At 57.0% G+C, this 18,719-nt stretch overlaps 1 protein-coding gene across 4 annotated transcripts in view; it reads right to left on the reverse strand.

The window, feature by feature from the left end:
- Nucleotides 1-641: 641 nt before the first annotated feature.
- WHRN (whirlin) overlaps nucleotides 642-18,719 on the reverse strand; it is a 51,387-nt gene continuing 33,309 nt past the window's right edge. For 2 of the 4 annotated variants that reach the window (XM_063409384.1, XM_063409381.1), the window contains 11 exons: nucleotides 17,175-17,377; nucleotides 16,765-16,815; nucleotides 14,945-14,981; nucleotides 13,214-13,426; nucleotides 12,256-12,462; nucleotides 9,892-9,924; nucleotides 5,816-5,887; nucleotides 4,571-5,135; nucleotides 2,629-2,807; nucleotides 1,880-2,002; nucleotides 642-1,329 (listed from right to left, as the gene is read on the reverse strand). In XM_063409384.1, the coding sequence (XP_063265454.1) occupies nucleotides 1,147-1,329; nucleotides 1,880-2,002; nucleotides 2,629-2,807; nucleotides 4,571-5,135; nucleotides 5,816-5,887; nucleotides 9,892-9,924; nucleotides 12,256-12,462; nucleotides 13,214-13,426; nucleotides 14,945-14,981; nucleotides 16,765-16,815; nucleotides 17,175-17,377 (1,866 nt within the window). In that variant the 3' untranslated portion in view covers nucleotides 642-1,146. The remainder of the gene's footprint in view (nucleotides 1,330-1,879; nucleotides 2,003-2,628; nucleotides 2,808-4,570; nucleotides 5,136-5,815; nucleotides 5,888-9,891; nucleotides 9,925-12,255; nucleotides 12,463-13,213; nucleotides 13,427-14,944; nucleotides 14,982-16,764; nucleotides 16,816-17,174; nucleotides 17,378-18,719) is intronic. The other 2 variants (XM_063409383.1, XM_063409382.1) reach the window with 2 other exon arrangements.

An 18,719-nucleotide genomic window follows, 5' to 3' on the forward strand; every position in this document is an offset into this window, starting at 1 on the left:
TTAACATACCCGCCGCACTCCGCCAATCCGCGAGCGGAGCGGAAATTCGTTAGCATAAATCCCGCCCACCCTTCATTTGCATATCCCGCGGCTGGCGGCCAATCAGAGCCGCGGCTGAGGGGACCTCATTGGCATAATTTATACAGCGCGGGCACCCCCTGGCGGGGCGCTGCCCATTCCCGGAATCCCATGGGATGGGACAGGATGGCACGGCATGGCATGGCATGGCATGGCATGGCATGGCATGGCATGGCATGGCATGGCATGGCATGGCATGGCATGGCATGGCATGGCATGGCATGGCATGGCATGGCCGATCCCAGAGATCCTTGGCAGGGATTGAGATGAGAACAGGGAAGGGATGGGGTAGGAATGAGGAGCTATTGTGACAGGAAAGAACGAGGTGGGATGGAATGAAATGGGGACAGGACTGGACATGGGATAGGATGGGAATAAGGGCTGGATGAGTCAAGGATGGGATGGGGCTGGCACAGACATCCCCTCCCAGCCCACCACCACCACTGCACTCCCACTAGCCCTGCCAGCCCTGGGAAGCTCCCAGGATATGAGGGAAAATATCCTGGCACCCCTGCCCCTTCCTACCCCTCATCCCAGCCCCGAAGCACCCCCCAAGAGAAGCCTTTTTTCTACCCTGACAGATTTATTGAAAAATTAAAAGCACAAGCTCTCTATATATAAATACGACAACATTGCCAGCGATTTACAAGGCCTCCGGTTGCTCTCTCTGCATCCCCACCTGTGGCCGGTGCCACCCACCTGGACACCCTGGGGACCACCCAAGGGAGCAGCAATCCCCGAAACTCCCTCCAGCCTGAGCCACGGGCCCACCTCGCTCTGTGTGTGGCACTCAAATGACAGCGGGGACACCCAGACCGTGCCGTCCTCCTGCCCTGCTCCCAGCCTGGCCGCGGGGGAGAGGATGTTCCCCACCCCAGGGAGGACAGGGATGGAGATCTGAAGGGATGTGCCCGTTCTCAGCCTGCAGCGGGCCTGCAGTGGGCGCGGGGACGTTTGGGGACAAGCTGGGGGCGTGTGCGCGTGCGGGGGGCGCGGGCTGCGCGCGCTGGGACGCTGCTGTCACACCTCCGTCCCTGTCCCAGCGCTCCCCACCCGCCAAAGCAGCTCCTAAAGGGCCACATTGAACTCTGTGACAAGGAAATCGATGTAGTCCTTCTCCTTCAGCTTAAAGGCCTCGGCGATGATGCGGGCGGCCTCCCGGTGCTCCTTCCCTCGCAGCCCGGTGCCGTTCACCTCCAGAATGACGTGTCCCACCTTCAGCTTCCCGCAGTTGTGTGCCGAGCCCCCCCGCTGCAGGAGAGAGAGGGGTCAGAGCACGTTCCCACCACTCCCTGCATCAACCGGGGGGAAAAAACTGGGAAATATTTCATATCTGACAGGGTGGATATGAAATATTTCACTTTTTGGAGAGAGGGGGTGAATTTGGCTTCCCCCCTGCTTGCTCCTGGAGCGTGATGCCAGCTGGGATGGCCAAGAATAACCAAGGCAGAGACGGCTCTGCTTCTTTTTGCTGTAAATAACTTGAATTTTGCCCCAAGTCAACAGCAAACAGGGAGACAGCTCCAGAGGGCTCAGTTCCCTGGCTCCCATCCACCATTCCCCCTCCTCAATCCTCTGTCTGGCAGTTTCCAGACATCTGGAGACGGGCTGCCCTGATCCCCTCGGCGATGTCTGGAGCAAACAGCTGGCTCCCAGGAGGCGTGCTCTGGGATGGGATCATCCCCGGGACACAGGCACCGTCCTCAGCATGGCAGAATGGGGCCTGGGGAGGTGCAGGGCTGTAAGGGGGGGAACAAACCCCCCAAACCCCCCTGGCCACGGATCAAGGGCTTTGCCCTACCTGGATGGTGACGATGCGGGGCAGCGGCTGCCGCGTGTTGGCGCCGCCCTCGATGGCGATGCCCAAGGTGGGAGCGCTCTTGGACACCCGGATCAGGCACGATGTGGGCTCCAGGAGCCCTGGCTGTGGGGACAGATGGCAGCACTGCCGAGGGCGCCTGCACACCGTGTGCCAGCCCTGCTCCCTCGGCCAGGGCCCCACAGCAGGCAGGGACACTCTGGCTGCCACCACAGAGGGACAGACACAGCCTGCAGTCACTTTTTCACTCTTGACACCTAAAATCTCAACTCTGGGCAGGTCTGGAAGGGTTTGGGAAGGAGCAGAGCAGTTCTCTGCCTGCCTGAACAATCTCAGCCTCACCACCGTCAGAAAGTCTCCAAGTTATGTTTGACACTGCTGCCCCCTTCCCTCTGGGTGACAGGTAACTTCACTCACGTGGCTTGTGGCTGTCCCTTTAGAGCCAGGAATTCTCCTATGCCCCATGAAACTGCTTGCTGGAGCTGGGAGGGATGGGATTTACCCAGGACAGAGTGAACCGGCCCTACAGTGCCCCTCTCAGCCACTGCTGACCCCTTTCCCCCAGCTCAGCCCCCAGAGAACTGCCTGGCCTCCAGCAGAGAGGATAAACACCCCAGCTAAGCACCAGTGGTCGCTGCTTGTGGGGAGAGAGCAGAATGGGCTGGCCAAGGCAGTGGGGCACGGCCCCGGGTGCCCCCTCCCACACAGAGCAGCACCCCAGGGCCCCTCACCGGCTTGGAGGCCCCTTCTGCCGCCCCCTCGCTCCTGGCGGCCTCCTTGGGGCTCCGGCTTTTCCCGGCGCCCGGCTGCCGGCTCTTGTCCTTGCCGCTCGTCTCCACCTCCCCGATGTCCACCCCGCTGTCCTCGCTGAGGGTCTGCCCGCTGTCCGACAGCTGGGAGAGCGTGGAGGCTGGGGAGAGAGGCGGCGTTAGAGGGGCAGCGCCGGGCCGGGCGTGCGGGGCCGCGGGGCCAGGGCAGCTCCGCTCCCAGGGCCGGGCAGTGCCCCTGGGACTCACACCGGGGCTGCGTGCCCCAGCACAGCCCCACAGAAGGGCTGAGCTGGGAAAAGCCCTCGCAGATCAGAGTCCGAACACAAGACCAGCACTGCCAAGGCCACTTTGAAATGGTGTCCCCAAGTGCCACATCTACACAGCTTTTAAATTCTTCCATGGATGGGATGTCCACCACTGCTCTGGGCAGCCTCTCCCAATGCCTGGCCACTCGTTCAGTGAAGACATTTTCCCAATGAAAATGCCTGAAGCTCCCCTGGTACAGCTTGGGGCAATTTCCTCTTGTCATGCCCCTGTTTTCTGGGAGAAGAGATTGACCCCAACCTCACTGCACCCTCCTGTCAGAAGAGCAGAGCTGTGCACAGGCAGCATCCAGAGACGAGTGGCCCCAAACTCAGGTCTGGAACCCAACCCAGATCCCAAACTGGGATGGAGAAAGTGATGAATTCGGGGATCCCGCTGGAGGCCGGTTTATGCAGCCCATGCTCCACAACAGGGTCTGGAGGAGGCAGGGACGAAGCCCAGTGACGAGGCGCTGCCATGCGGGAGCTCTCTGCCCCTCGAGGGTGCAGACCGAGCGCAGACGGAGGCAGGAGCTGCCCGGAGCTGCCCCGCCCCCGCAGCGGGGACGGGGCCGGCTGCAGCCACGGCACCGCGCCACACGGGGGCGACATCGGCATGGGACCGAGCGGGAGGCGCTCCGGGACCCCGGGACTGCCCTGGATCCCCCTGGATCTCCAGGATTGCCCTGGATCTCCCTGGATTCTCAGGATTGTCCTGTATCCCCCTGAATGCTGGAATTGCCCTGGATCCCCCTGGACCACCCTGGATCCCTGGGATTGCACTGGATCCCCCTGGATCTCTGGGATTGCCTCTGGGATCCCCAGGATTGCCCTGGATCCCCGGGATTGCCCGGGACTCCCCCTCCCTCTCTCCCTCCAACAGATCCCCCTGGGCCCCCCTTTTTCTCTCCATCTCCCAGGGATCCCGGGATTCCCCTGGGGCCCCTCTTCCATCTGCATCTCTGAGGGACCCACACGGCCCCACATGCTGCTCCCTCACCTCCACTTCTCTTTCCTGGGATAAACGTGACTCCTCAGCTGAGTGTAGGCACAATCAGAATTTTACCCCCAAAAATACACAGTTAATGGGAAAGGACCAGAATTATTCCTGGTCCTTGAGATCGCAGAATGGCCTGGGTTGGAAGGGGTCTTAAAGCTCATCCCATCCCACCCCCTGCCATGGCAGGGACATCTCCCACGGAACTGAGCCCTGTCCAGCCTGGCTTTGGACGCTGCCAGGGGCAGCCACAGCTTCTGTGGGCACCCTGTGCCAGGGCCTCATCACAGGGAAGAACTTCTCCCCAATCTCCCTCTGGCAGCGGGAAGCCATTCCCTGTGTCCTGTCCCTCCATCCCTTGTCCCCAGTCCCTCTCCAGCTCTCCTGGAGCCCCTTTAGGCCCTGGCAGGGCTCTGAGCTCTCCCTGGAGCCTTCTCCAGGTGAACACCCCCAGCGCCTTCAGTCTCCATAGCAGAGATGCTCCAACCTTCGGATCACAAGATCCACCACGAGACCTGCAGCCTCTAGATCTGTGTCCTGTCCCGTTTACCTCTCTCCCCACACCCCAGGGATGGTTTTTCCCTGCTGCTAAGGTGCCACCCACCTCTGGCCTGTGGCAGGGGCCTCACTTCGTTGACGTCGGGCTCGCTGTTGGGCTGGTGCACCTCCACCATGATGAAATGCTGGTTGCCCACGGCCGGGGGGCTGCCCTTGTCCGGGGGAGGGGGCGCGGGGTGCGGCGGCGGGGGAGGGGGCGACGGCGACGGGGGGCTCTGGAGCCCCTCCGGGGACGGGCTCTTCAGCCTGCCGGGGGACTGCACCCTGGGGAAGGGCCCGATGGGGGCCTGGCCCAGCAGCGAGAGCTGCGCCCCGCGGCAGCCGGGCAGAGACGGCGAGATGGTGGCGTAGATGGCGCCGGGGGCCGAGTCCTCGGTGGATGTGGAGGTGACGCTGAGCGCGTCCTTCTCGGGGGCGCCCGGAGGGGGAGAGGGGTTTCGGGGGGCCACGAAGAACAGGCCAGACTGGGAGGACTCGGAGGAGGGGCGCTTGGGCTTGTCCTTGGCTGGGAGGCGCTGCTGGGCACTGGGGGGGTCCGGGGGCTGGGGGGCCGACGGAGGAGGAGGAGGCTTGAAGTTGGGTGGTTCCTCTGGGAAGGAGGAGAGATCGTCCTGCCAAAGCAAGCACAGTTTGTGGGACACCGTGCCCAGGCTGAGTGTCACAGCATCTCCATCTCCTCACGCTGACCACGGCTAAAGGAGCTGGTTATAGAAACACCTTCCTGACCTGGCAGTGTTAGAGGAACACCTTCCTGACCTGGCAGTGTTAGAGGAACACCTTCCTGACCTGGCAGTGTTAGAGGAACACCTTCCTGACCTGGCAGTGTTAGAGGAAAACCTCCTGACCTGGCAGGGTTAGAGGAACACCTCCTGACCTGGCAGTGTTAGAGGAAAACCTCCTGACCTGGCAGGGTTAGAGGAACACCTTCCTGACCTGGCAGGGTTAGAGGAACACCTTCCTGACCTGGCAGGGTTAGAGGAACACCTCCTGACCTGGCAGGGTTAGAGGAAGATCTTCCTGACCTGGCAGTGTTAGAGGAACACCTCCTGACCTGGCAGGGTTAGAGGAACATCTTCCTGACCTTTTGACAATGAGAACACGACTCACAAATGAGCACAGCTGCACAACAACCCACCCAACCTTTGCACAAGGCTGCTCCTGTGCAGCCAGCCAGGATCCCTCTCCTGACTCGCTGTGGCTCCCCTGAGGGTTGATGTGGCAGAGCTGCTGAAGCTGAGGCACAACCCAGCACCCCCAGGGTGCTCCCACCCAGCTCCCTGCAGGGTCTTACCAGCGACACGTCTGGCAGGGTGTTGATGCTGCTCTGGTGGCAGTCCCCAGCTCCCTCCAGCTCTGACGTGTTCTGAGAGGGCAGAGAAGGGAGAGAGAACCATGGCACAGCAGCAGGAGCGACCAGCACAGTGCCAGCGTGACAGGGGCAGGCTCAGGGATGCTCCAAACCCCTCCCCATGCTGGGCCAGCCTTACCCAAAGGTTTTTGCCTCCTTGGGGGTGCCCTGGAGACCCCCAGCTTTGGTGGGATACAGGCTCTCCCAAGGAAAATTCACCCCAAGGAATGTGCTCAGAGCATGCTGTGGACCTGATACATTGGGTTGAGCTCCTCCAGTTCCAGATCAGCTGTTCCTGCCAGATTTGGAAGGAGGGAAGGAACCAGCCCTGAGGGCTGCAGGTTCAATATCTGGATTTTTTTTTTTTTTTCCCAGAGGAAGGACAATAGAAATTTAAAACTCTCCTCCCCTGCAACCCAGAGCAGTGGGTCTCAGATGCCAAGAGAAGACACTGCCACTGCTTTATGAGTCCAAAAATGTCACCAGGAAATGCCACACCACAGTTGTGAGGATATCACAGCTCCAGAAATCCAGAGGGGATTTCCTGTGGGAATCTGTCAGTAGGGATTGGCCCAGGCAGAGGCCATGGATGCAGCCAAGCAGAGCAAACCTGGCTAAGCCAGGGGGGGCAGAGCAGAGCTGGGGGTGCAGCTCTGCCCTGGGGAGCTGTGCCTGGCCCTGCTGAGGGAATCCTCTGCCAGGGGGGCATCCCCAGCTCTTCTGGTGCCCCTGCCAGGGCAAACCCAGCCTCAGCCTCCCCTCCCTCAGTATGTGCTGCTCTGGAGAGAGGCTGCTGCTGCTCAGCAAGGCTGAACCCGGCTCCTGTCACGCTCACAGGGCTGTCTGGGTGGGGCAGGGCACAGTTTGTGCTTAAGTGCCTGTTATTTATTGCAGGGTAAACAGCTGATTAGCTGAAATGCTGCTGCTGCATCTGCATCTCCCCCAGCTGCTGGAGGCTGCTGCTGTGCCTGAGAGATGTTCATGTCCCAAAATAGACATGGGAGACAATTAAGACCATTAGAGGAGCAGCAAAAACATTGATGCAAAGTGCTTTTATCCCTGTAGAATCTGAAGGAGCCCTGGAGAATAAGAACACAAAGAAACAGCTTGTTCAGGGAGTGACAGGTAAAGGCCTTGCTTGGGAAACCTTCCTCTGGCACAGGATGGTTTCATCCTCAGTGAGTCCAACATAAGGGCATGTAGCTTTTTAAAGAGAATCACACAAGGATTTGGGTTGGAAAGGACTTTAAAAATCATCTAATTCCACCCCCCTGCCATGGCAGAGACACCTTCTGCTGTCCCAGGTTGTTCCAAGCCACATCCAACCTGGCCTTGGACACTGCCAGGGATGCAGGGGCAGCCACAGCTGCTCTGGGGAATGTGCCTGGCAGCAGCCAAACTGTCACAGTTGTGTCGCCACTAAAATGGGAATAATCTGCCCAATGCCCCCTAAAACCTGCCAGAGCCCTTTCCCCGAATCCTCCACACAGGCCATGTCCCAGCTCTGGCCTGGCAGCAAGGACCAGTCTGTCCCTGTGCCCCCAGTGCCACTGCCACCTCTGTCCCCCCCAGCCAGGGACACTGGTGCTGCTCCTCCTCCTCAGGGCACCTCTGGCTGCTGCAGTGTTTGAGCAGGAGATTTGCCTCTCCCCAGGCTCGGTTCTTTGGGGGCAAAGGCAATTAAACAGTGATTGCTCCGGGCCATGAAACACGAGGACTTTTAAGCACATTTGCTTTCAAGAATTGGCTATTTCGAGGCTGTGCCTTCCTGGATTTCCCTTGAAAGATTCACGGAAGCCATTGCCCTGAAAAATGAGTCTCTACTGAGAGGCTGCTCCCTCCTGCTCCTCTACCCCACCTATTTTCCAGTTCCTCCCAGCCCCTCCTCAGAGCAGCTGGGAAATGTCTGATTCTCTTATCCTGAACAGAGTCCCCAGCAGGAGTGATGGAGCTGCAGAGCATCTTTCAGTTTTTCAGTTTTTCATTTGCAGATTAAAGGGTGGAGAAACTGCCACCTCCCCGGGGAACACAGCCCAACCTTTAATTAACCTCTCAGCTCCAAATCAGTCCCCTAATTTGCAGTTACTGCTAACGAGAGCTTTGCTGAGCTACTCAGCCTGAGTCCTGCAGGGCTTCAATTCTGAACTGCACCAGCCTGGGAATAAGCCTGGGAATAAGCCTGGGAATAAGCCTGGCTTCCCTCCTCTCTTCCCTTCCATCTCCCCCTCTGGAATGCAGCCACAGGGATGGAGGAGCCACAAGCCTCCACTCTAGATTTAGGGGCTCTAGGCATGCATAATGATGTCCACACAGTGGTTTCACTCTGTCCTTATTCTCTGAGGATCATTCCCAGCACGTGGGAACCCTCCAGCACCTCTGGAACCAGCCCTGGGAGGAGAAGGCACCTCTGGATGGCAGCAGCTTTGCCAGGAGGTGGTGGAGAGGAAAAACAAGACCCATAGGGATATCAACTCCTTCATCCCAACACTGAGGGTTAGGCAGGAGGTAGGGACAAAGGGAATGCCAGAAAAATCAGGAATACCCACTGCTCTGGTCAGACATGCTGCACCTGATCATTGCAGTCTGCAGCTGATCTCTGCCCTGCAGGACTCATCTGGAGTCCCAGGATTTCCAGGAGGTGCTGATGACACTCAGTGGCTGAGCACCCCTGGCTGACACCATCAAACACAGCGTCTCATTCCCAAGCATTCCTTAATGGAATCACTTATCCCACAGCAGGGCCTGCCCAGCTTCCCCCTGGTTGTTTTTGGTGGGAGTTCTGAGCCTTGGGGCAGGTGGCCTGCCCTGGTGTCACTGTGTTTGGTCACAAAACCAAAAGGATGAGTGTGCCACAGTCTGGCGTGCCTGGGATGAGCTCCACCAGGGAATGCTGCAGCATCCTCTGCTGGGTTAGAGCCATTCCCACCGGGATGCAGCTCTGGGGGGGTTCCCAGCTGCAGCTCCTCTCTCCCAGCTCTCAGCCCCACCCTTTGCTCCCTGCCCGTGCTGACCCTGTGAATTCCTCCCGGCCCAGGAGCAGGGAATGAGCTCCACACCCTGGAGGTTCCCTGAGCCTGCTCCCACCAGGAGCCCTGCTGTGGCACAGGGGGTTCCTGGGGCTCTCCCACATCCATGCCCTGCCCCTCCACGGCCTGGCTGAGGATTTCTCACACACACTGCAAGTGCACTGACCCCCCGAACTGCAGCACAGAGCTCTGCACACACAAGGCCCATGAGGAAAATCCTCCCCCATCCTAAGGATGTGTGCTGGGATGTGAGCAGCCTGCTGAGAGAGCTGGGGCTGCTCAGCCTGGACAAGAGGAGGCTCTGCAGGGACCTTGTTGTGGCATTTCACTGCTTGGACAGGGCTGTACAAAAGATGGGGACAGGTTTTTTAACAGGGTTTGTTGTTATAACATGAGAGGAAATGATTTTAAACTAAAAGAGGGTCATTTTAGATTAGATAGAAAGAAGAGATAAGTGTTTTATAACAAGGGTGGGCAGAGCCTGGCACAGGGTGCCCAGAGAAGCTGTGGCTGGATCCCTGGAAACATCCAAGGCCAGGTTGGACGGGGCTCTGAGCACTTTGGTTGAAGATGTCCCTGCTCACTGCAGGGCAGTTGAATTAGATGTGCTTTAAAGGTCCCTTCCACCCAAACCACCCTGTGTTTGACGAGTTTCTCTGGTGTTTAGCCAGGGTGCCCACCCAGCCACACAGCACAGCAGCAGGCAGAGCAGGGCAGGGAGGGCTGTGTGGGCTCTGCCAGGCTCCAGCTCTGCTGGCCCCTCCAAAACGCCATCCCCGAGGTGCCCGTGGCACCCAGGTACCAGCTGGGCCCGGTTCAGGCTGAGCCTTGCAGCACCAAGGACCGGGGGAAGGAGCTCTCCTGTGCACAGACACAGAGGGACAGCACGCGAGGGTGACACGAGGTGGCCGTGCACGAGCAGGAGCTGCAGCATCCCCTGCCAGCCCGTCCCTCCCCTGCCCACTCCCCCTGCCCAGCCACTGCAGCCCCTACCTCCATCAGGTCTATGAGCCACAGGAGTCGCTCCTGGGACGTGCCAGGGGGAGAGCAGAGGAAAACAAGCACAAAAGCAAAAATGAACTGTCAGGGGAGGTGCAGAACAACTGAGTGAGCTGAGCAGTTCCCACCCCCAAACCCACCCTGCAGAACCCACACCCAGCTGCACCCAGGGGTGGGGGAGGCTGGGGTGAGCCCCTCCTGAGAGGGGTGATGGGGAGGGCACAGCAGCAGGGGCTGAGGGCAGAGGGAATAGTTTGGCAGCCCTGCCCCACTTCTCTCTGCTGCCATCCGAGTTCCCATCCACCGTGAGCTGCTGCTCTTTGCTGGGCAGCTGCTTCAGCAGGAGTGGGCACAGCCATCTCCAGTGGCAGCATTCCCATCACCAGGCAGGGCTCAGAGGAGCAGGGTGTGTTCTTACACCCATGGGAAGAGGTGCCACACAGCCAGGGAGGCCCTGCAGTGGCACCGAGGGACACTTGAAGGAAGCTTTGACAGCAGCGGTGCCCACTCCCTTCTCTGTGCCACAGCAGCACCCTGGTGTCCCTCCTTGAGCTCTGGGCTCCTGTGCCAGGTGGGGCTGGGCCACTGCTCACACACCAGCCCAGGCAGCCACGTTTGGCACGCAGGAGGCACATCTGGAGCACGTGGCACAGCCCCAGGCAGGGGCACAGCGTGAGAGCAGGGTGTCACCCTCAGCACACAATGCTGGCAGACCTGTGCCAGCCCTCAGAAAGAATTTCCTAGCAGCTCCTTGGAGAGCAGAGCAAAACTCACTTTGTTCATGCAGATCCAGAAAGGGTCTCACTGAAATCCCTCCTGACCTGAGCAGGGGGCTTTCCTGTGGCACTTGTGGATTTAACAGGACAAAAGCACAGTTCTGACATTCTCTGAGGTCTCTCTCAGGCAGAGAGAGCCCCAGGAAAGCCCCCTCTCCTCTCCCCTCCGCAGCCCCATCCCACCACTGTGGACTGCTGCCCTCGCTGAGGAACCAGCACAGAGCCCACTGCTCCTCCTCCTTTCCACGAAGGGTTTAATTTCCAAGGTTACTAATGCATTCGTGATGAAAGGCATTTTATGGCGAGGAAATTAATTTGGGGGCTGTGCGCCTGCACAGTCTGAGGTGATTACAGTAACTTAATTAGGTGGTGCGTGCGACAGGGGCTTGGCAGGGACGTGGGAGTGCTGCTGAGTGCTGGAGAGTGGGCTGGGAATGGGATGCAGCTGCCTGGCCACTGTGGCTCCCACTGGCATGGGGAGCAGGCAGCCAGCATCCTTAGGGAGGGGATTGAAGGGCTGGTGAGCAGCAGCAGGCATGGGAAGGGCATTGCTGGGGTGTCTGTGTGGCTGCAGCTCCAATGGGCTTGTGGAAGCAAGGCAGGCTGTCTTGGGTTGAAAAATGTAACCAAAAATGTGTATTCTATTTTCATCTGTTGAAGCCGGTTGGGAGATATTGTTCTTTATCTCTTGTAACTCTAGGGGGGGAAGAGGGCGATGCCTTCTGTTAATGGGACACCTGATAACACCAGATAAGGCAGGGCCTCCTTATCTCTTCCTCCACCCATCCTCCTCTGAGGGACATCCCCTGTGAATGGGCCATTGAAGGCCTCTCACATCACTGATAACATCACCTCATCCCATTGGGAGATGCTCCACACAGTGGGGAGGAGCCAACCATTCCTACCCAGATAAAAATGGGGACACAGGGACCCCAGACATTCCTCTTTTCTACTGGATTCCCAGAGGAAGACTGGACTCATCTCACCGCCACTACAGGATCATCTCTGCTCCAACAGAACCACATCTGTCACTCCAGGAGGATTTATTTGGACTTCTCCCAACACCCTGAACAACACAGTGTCAGGTCGTATTCCTGACTCCATCAGGATTCTCTAGGACTTTTTGTTTGTTTGCTCGCTTGGTTTTTTTTGCATTACTGTATTTGCATTTTTAATATTCCTAGTAAAGAACTGTTATTCCTACTCCCATATCTTTGCCTGAAAGCTCCTAATTGCAAAATTGTAATAATTTGGAGGGAGGGGCTTTTACATTCTCCACTCCAAGGGAGACTCCAGTTTTCCCTGACAGACACCTGTCTTTCCAAACCTAGACACAGGCTCTGCCCCTCACTGGGATGAAGGGACACGCAGCCCTCAAGCAGAGGACAGCAGCCCCTCGGTGTCAGGGGCACGGAGATACTCAGCACCTCACAGCATTACACACAGATCACCCAGACTGCATGGAAAAATAAACAGCACTGGGGGAATCCACGGGGGAAGCTGAACGGGGCTCCCTGTGGGGTGGAAAGCAGCTCACTGCAGGATTGCCAGGAGGAGGCAGGGCCAGGCAGGAGGGACCCACCCGTGCCGAGCTGACGGTGGTGGCAGTGAAGTGGCTGCTGGAGGACGAGACGGTGTCGCTGTAGGACATCATGGAGCAGGAGTCGGTGCTGGGCGCCGCGGGCTGCCGGGCCTTCATGGACTCGATCTCCCTCTTCAGCACCAGGTTGTCGAAGCGGTCGAGGTCCTGCGGGGAGATCACCCCCCGCACCTCGGAGAGCAGCGAGAACTGGGCAGGCACAGCACAGACAGGTTGGAGATCAATCACGTTCCTGGGAAGGTGGAGATTTCCCTCCCACCACGGTCAGCAGAGGCAATGGGATGTACTGGCAGGTGGAGGAGGAGGTTTGGTCCTAAACATTACCAGAAGCTCCTCTGCCACTGAACAGCAGCCTGCATCCCTCAGAATGGGCCTGGCACAGGGTGCCCAGAGCAGCTGTGGCTGCCCCAGGATCCCTGGCAGTGCCCAAGGCCAGGCTGGACAGGGCTTGGAGCAGCCTGGGACAGTGGGAGGTGTCCCTGCCATGGCAGGGGGTTGGAATGAGATGAATTTTAAGGTCCCTTCCAACCCAAACCAGGGTGGAATTCTGTGCTGGTTCCATGATTATGTGGACTTGGCTCCTGTACCCTCCTGCTTTCCCTGAGCAGATCACCTTGGAGGCACAGGGCCACACCGTGGCAATGCCCACACTGTGACAATGCCCACACCGTGGCAATGCCCACACTGTGACAATGCCCACACCGTGGCAATGCCCACACCGTGACAATACCCACACTGTGACAATGCCCACACCCTGACAATCTCCATATTGTGACAGTGCCCACACTGTGACAGTGCCCACACTGTGACAATGCCCCACTCTCTGACAGTGCCCCACTCTCTGACAATGCCCACACCGTGGCAATGCCCACACCATGACAGTGACTCTGCTCAGCCCACCAGCCCCAAGGAGCAGCCCGTGCCCTGGTGAGGGCCTCACCTTGGCGTGTGTGTTGAGCAGCTCGAAGAGGGCCATGACCAGAGCATCCACGGAGATGTTGCCCTCCTTGTACTCGTCCAGGTAGTAGGCCATGGTGGCCCGCTCCTGCTCGTTGAGCAGGTGCCGTGCCTGCTCCTCCAGCATGACGCGGGTCTGGTTCACCATGGTGCTCAGGGTCACCTGCGAGCCGGCCAGCCCCCGGTAGAACACGGGCTGCAGGGACAGGGGACAGCCTTGGCACACCAAGGGCTTGGCAGCGGGAAGGAGGGCAGTGCTCTGCTGAGACAGCCGGGCTGTGCAGGCTGCACCAAGGAGTGCCCCTGCTCTGGGCTCTGCCCTCTCTGCCTGTGTGCCAGACACTGCCTGTGGGGGAGCTGGGAATCAGACAGGAAGGAGGATTTGGGGAATGACATGAGGAAGGTACCCCCAGGAATTCATCAGCCTTTCAGTAGCACCACTTGTTTGGGTAACTCCAGAGCCATGATCAGAGGAGCTGAACTTTGCTCTCTGGGTCAGGGACAGGAGCCAGAGCATGGCTGGAGCTGGGCCAGGGCAGGCTCAGGCTGCAGAGCAGGGAAAGGTTCTTCCCCCAGAGGTGCTGGCACTGCCCAGGCTCCCCAGGGAATGGGCACGGCCCCGAGGCTGCCACAGCTCCAGGAGCCTTTGGACAGCACTGCCAGGGATGCCCAGGGTGGGGTTGGTGGGGTCTGTGCAGGGACAGGGGATGGGCTGGGTGATCCTGTGGGTCCCTCCCAGCTCAGGATATTCTGTGCTACTCTGATTCTCTGAGTTCGTGCAGCACCAGTTGAGTTTCCCATCCTTTTCAGCAAGCAGAGATCCTGTTCCCCAACCAGGCAGTGATTCAATCCCAAGCTGTGTTCCTCCCTGGCAGAACTGGGGCCACAGGAGACAGACCAGCTTGTCATCCCATGGAATGCTGTGGAAAAGGCACATTTGCCCCCACTGCCAGCTTGAAGCAGATCCTAGTGAAGAAAGAGCCACTGGCAACCAAAGGAGCCCCAGGGAGAGACAAGCCTGGCTGCAGATGAAAGACTTTTTCCCTTTGAGAGGGATTTCTGAGGGGAGGTCCTTAGTGTTTCCTCCCAGGCAGAGTTGGCAGGGGAATATGGAGCCAGACAAGACCCTGACTATCCCAGAGACAGAGAGGAGTTGAGGCTGGGAATGTTTTGCCAGCAAAGAGTACAAAGCTGTTATCAGTGAGAGCCACCTGTGAAACCTCCCTGCCTAATTTCCATGTAAAAGCAATGTGCTTTGCAAGGAGGTGTGGGGAGAAGACACTGGCACAGAGCTGCAGACACAGCACGGGCTGAGTCCCTGTGCCTGCTGGGCTGGACAGCGCTGGCTCAGCTCTGCTGGGGCTGGGACAGATCCCTGCAGCTGGCAGGACCCAGAGACAGCCACCAGGAGGGAGGAATCCTGGTCACCTCTGCAGGGTGCAGGGGGTCCCCACAGTCCTTGTCCATGGGTGACTATTGCCCCTTGCCCATTAAGGCTGGAGGGCACCAGATGTGCTTGGAAGTGGCACAGGAGAGGGGACACCCCTGTGCCACTCTGTACAACACGGCTGCCAACTCGGCATGGCGAGGAGAAAGGCCCATTAAAACCCCAAACCAGCATCCCTGCCACAACCAGGGGCACAGCTCCCTCCCTCCCATGGAAAACAAAACACAACAGCAGTGACATTTTCATGAGGCATCAGCAAAGTCTTACCCTGGCTGCCACGTCCATGGCATGGTCACCCACTGCCCTGCAGGGAGAGAAGATCAGTTAGCACTGCACGCCTGGCACAGCACCTGGCACAGCTCCTGGCACCCCCTCTCCTCTCTGGAGAGCCAAAGCTTCTGGTGGGGAGAAGGGCAAGGGGCAGCACAGCGTTGTCCAGCCCTGCATGGCCCATACTGCAGCTGTGGGAAGGCTATGTGATAAGGGAGGGACTCCACAAATGCAGAGTCCCAGGTGGCTGCTTTTGTGAGAATTAAAAGCCACGAGAGAACTGTTCTTTCTTGTGGGGAGGTTTCCATGGCAGACCAAAAGAGACTTCTCTCTCTAAATAAACTGATGACAGATTATTTTATAGGTGATAAACTGACCTAAGGTTCCAAGTTTTGTCCCTACTCGTTGTCAGTAAGAAAGAAATAAAGCTATTGGGGGCAAAGGGACAGTTTTGAAAGTTTTATTCTAATTCTTATTGATTTTTCTCTCTTGTAGTTTTGTTAATAAACCTGTCTTTACACCCTTTTAAGTTTTGAGCCTCCTTTGCTTTTCTCCTAATGCTATCTCACAGCAGAAAAGGAGTAAATAATTCTACTGGGCACTGAAACCACTGCATTAAATTAGTACTGAAACCCAGGAAACAGAAACAGGTGAATTTGAAACCACTACAACCCTACAGGCCAGAGAGGCTTCCCTGATACAGGAGCCAGACCCCAGAGCGGGGAGCTCCATGGACAGGCTGGGGGTCCCCACCCTCCCAGGGCCCTGTGAGCACCCCCAGGGGCTCGGAGATGACAGAAACCCCCCAAAAGCTCCCCAGGCACATGTTGGAACCCTGGGCACTGAGAATTTTAGACTTTCTCTGCTGACAGGCACTGACCCTCCAGAAAACACTGCATTTGACCTGAGGCCTTGGAGAAAGTTTCCAAAATTGAGTGACAGCACTGGGATTGTGGGTGTGTAGTTTGAATAGAAGTGTGTGATATCACAGGGTGGAAAACTTGGAGTTTAAGGGTTTAGAATAGAGTAATATATATAAAGCAAGATGGAGGTTTTAGGGTGTAGGCCAGTCCTCCTTTTTCACCTTCTTCTTCATGGGTCTGGGTGGTATTTTGTAACTGGATAGAAAAATCCACATTGGGGGCCACAGATGGTTGGTTATTGGGTTAAAAGTAAAAATAATTTGGGTGTCATTTCATAATTGAACAGTTTCTTCTTAAAAGGCCTTGTAAAGAGATGGAGATGGTGTGGATGCTGACAGCCTGGTCAAAGAGAAATGTTTAGGTATCAGGCAGCAGCAGAGCCTGTGGGAAAGCAAGTCAGATAATTTTCCCAATACACTGAAGCTGTGGAGGGAATCCAAACAATCCAGCACCTGCTGTTTTCCCAACCTGTTTACTTCCAAAGATGTCTACGAAGACGTGTTGGTTTGAAGGACCAGTCATGTCCAGTTGTACTGGAACAGTGTATAAAATGGGTGTGCTTTTTAATGAACCTTGGTATATGCAGGAAGATTTGGAGTCATATCGTTATTTCTGCCATCCCAAATACAACAATGAAAAGACAGAGCCATTCTTCACTTTGTTAGCTAGAACTCACAGCTTGTGAGACTGTAATACATATAATAATTAATAAACATCTGAGCCCAAACATGAAACAAGGCCTCTCAAGCATTTAATCCTGACTCTGGCAGAAAATAAGATTAAAAAAGCCACATTTAATGGTGCCCCATGTGAGGATGGAGCTCAGATGTAGCAGTGCATCTGTGCACCAGGCCATTCTGATGCACCAGCCAAACTGCTCGTGAGGAATCTTACCAAGCCACTTGCAGCCTTGCTTTCAGGGTTCTCAGGGATCCATCAAGGTTACTGGGAAAACAACAGGATTGAAGTGAGAGCAGAGAGCCTGAGAAACTGTCCACAAGGAAACCCTAGATACAGAAGGTGTGATGTGATGATGGACATTTGACCAACTGGATGTCCTGAAGGACATGTACCTGCCTCTTGAGCTGGTGACTTAGCCAACCCAGAGATGTGTGCCCACATGGGCTGGGGACTGAGAATCTATAACTGGAGTTGTGTTGTAAACAATAAAGGGCTTCTGGTGAAATCAGACTGGTTCACTATTCTGTGGCCCACATCCCCCTGCACTCTCCAGCATTTAACCCCGACTCTGGCAGCAGAGCAGATGAAAAAGCCCCACTTTCTGTGTGCAGTGGTGCACGTACCCCGCCGGGCCGAGCAGGGTCTCCCCGAGCTGGGAGCTGGAGATCCAGCGCGTCTCGTCCACGGTGGTGCGCGCGTGCGGCAGGCGCCCGATGTCCTTCACCGTCATGATGAGGTGGCGCGAGGACTTGAGCAGCTTCACGGCCTCGTCGTGGGGGATGCTCAGGAAGCTGCGCCCGTTCACCTCCAGGATCTGGTCTCCCACCTGTGGAACCGGCATGGGCTGAGCCTGGCGAGCCCTTGGAGCTCTCCTGCTGGGAGTGGCGTGCTCCTGTCCCAGCAGGGAGGTGCTAACCCCGCTCCAAATTAGGGACACAGCAATTGGAGGGGACAGGGAAAACGCTGTTGGATGGAGACCCCTCAAGCTGGCAGCCAGTGAGGACCAGTCTGTGGAGGTCAGGATCCCAGCTCAGACTGATCTGCCCAGTCTCCTCCATCAGCCAGACCAACCCCAAAGAACATCAAGGCCTCCAGCCCCTGCTGCTGCTCTGGGAGGCAGGAACCATCTGTGGAAGCCCCAAACCTCAGATCTCTGCATGCAGCAGGGAGGGTCTCACCACAGCCTCCAACACCCCGCAGCATCTGGGACAGCTGCATTCCATCCCTCCTCTGACATTTCCTCCCCAGCTGCTCCTGAGAGATTTAACTTTGTGGGCAAGGCCTTTGCTGGGACCAGGAGCTTCCCTGGCCTTGTCTGAGACACAGCACCCATCTGGTGCTCCACCCTTCATCCCAGGTCCTCTTCCTCTGTGCTCCCAGGGTGTGCAGGGCTGCTCCTCCTCACTCCCATATCACAATTCACCCTGTTCCTGACACACCACATTTTGGAAACTGCCCTTTCCTATCTTCACTTAACCACGGGCCTCAGTTCAGCTCTACCAAAACACAGGATGGATTTTCTGCTCTGCCTGGCCAGCAAGGAGACACAGGGAGAGAAAAGCTCTGGAGAAACAAAACAAAAATGATCAGTATCAGATGAAGGTGCCTGTGAAAGGACAGATGGAAGAGATTAGGGCTGTTAAATTTAGAGAGGAGATCATGTGGGGAGGCTGGATGGGGCTATACAAAATAATGCTGGCAATAATGAGAAGCCAGAGAAGGGCTCCTGTTTGCCCTTCCCTCTGCTCAAAGGACACAGGAGGCTCAGAGAGGCTGCAAGGATGCTCAGGGTGGTGCTGAGGGATAAAGGACCTGCAGCAAGAGCATCATGGACTCATTTGGGTTGGAAAAGGCCTTTAAGAACATTGAGTCCAGATGCAGCAGAGTTCAGCTCCACGTTCAGCTCCATCCCAGGACCCTGAGTGGATTTGTTTCATTCTTCAGCATAAAGTTCAATGGTTTGTGTTGGAAGTGACCTAAAATACCCCAGAAGTGCAAAGGGAGCGATCCCAGGGGAAGGCAAATGACCCAAATGACCCAAATGACCTAAATGACACAAATGACCCATTCCCAGCCATGGGGCTCCACAGATATCTCAGGTTCCCTTCGAGCTCTGCCAGCTTTAAATCCACTGTCACACAATTGCTGACTACCAACGTTACCAGGGC

The sequence above is a fragment of the Prinia subflava genome, chromosome 12 (genome assembly GCF_021018805.1).
Source record: "Prinia subflava isolate CZ2003 ecotype Zambia chromosome 12, Cam_Psub_1.2, whole genome shotgun sequence".
Lineage (NCBI taxonomy): Eukaryota > Metazoa > Chordata > Aves > Passeriformes > Cisticolidae > Prinia > Prinia subflava.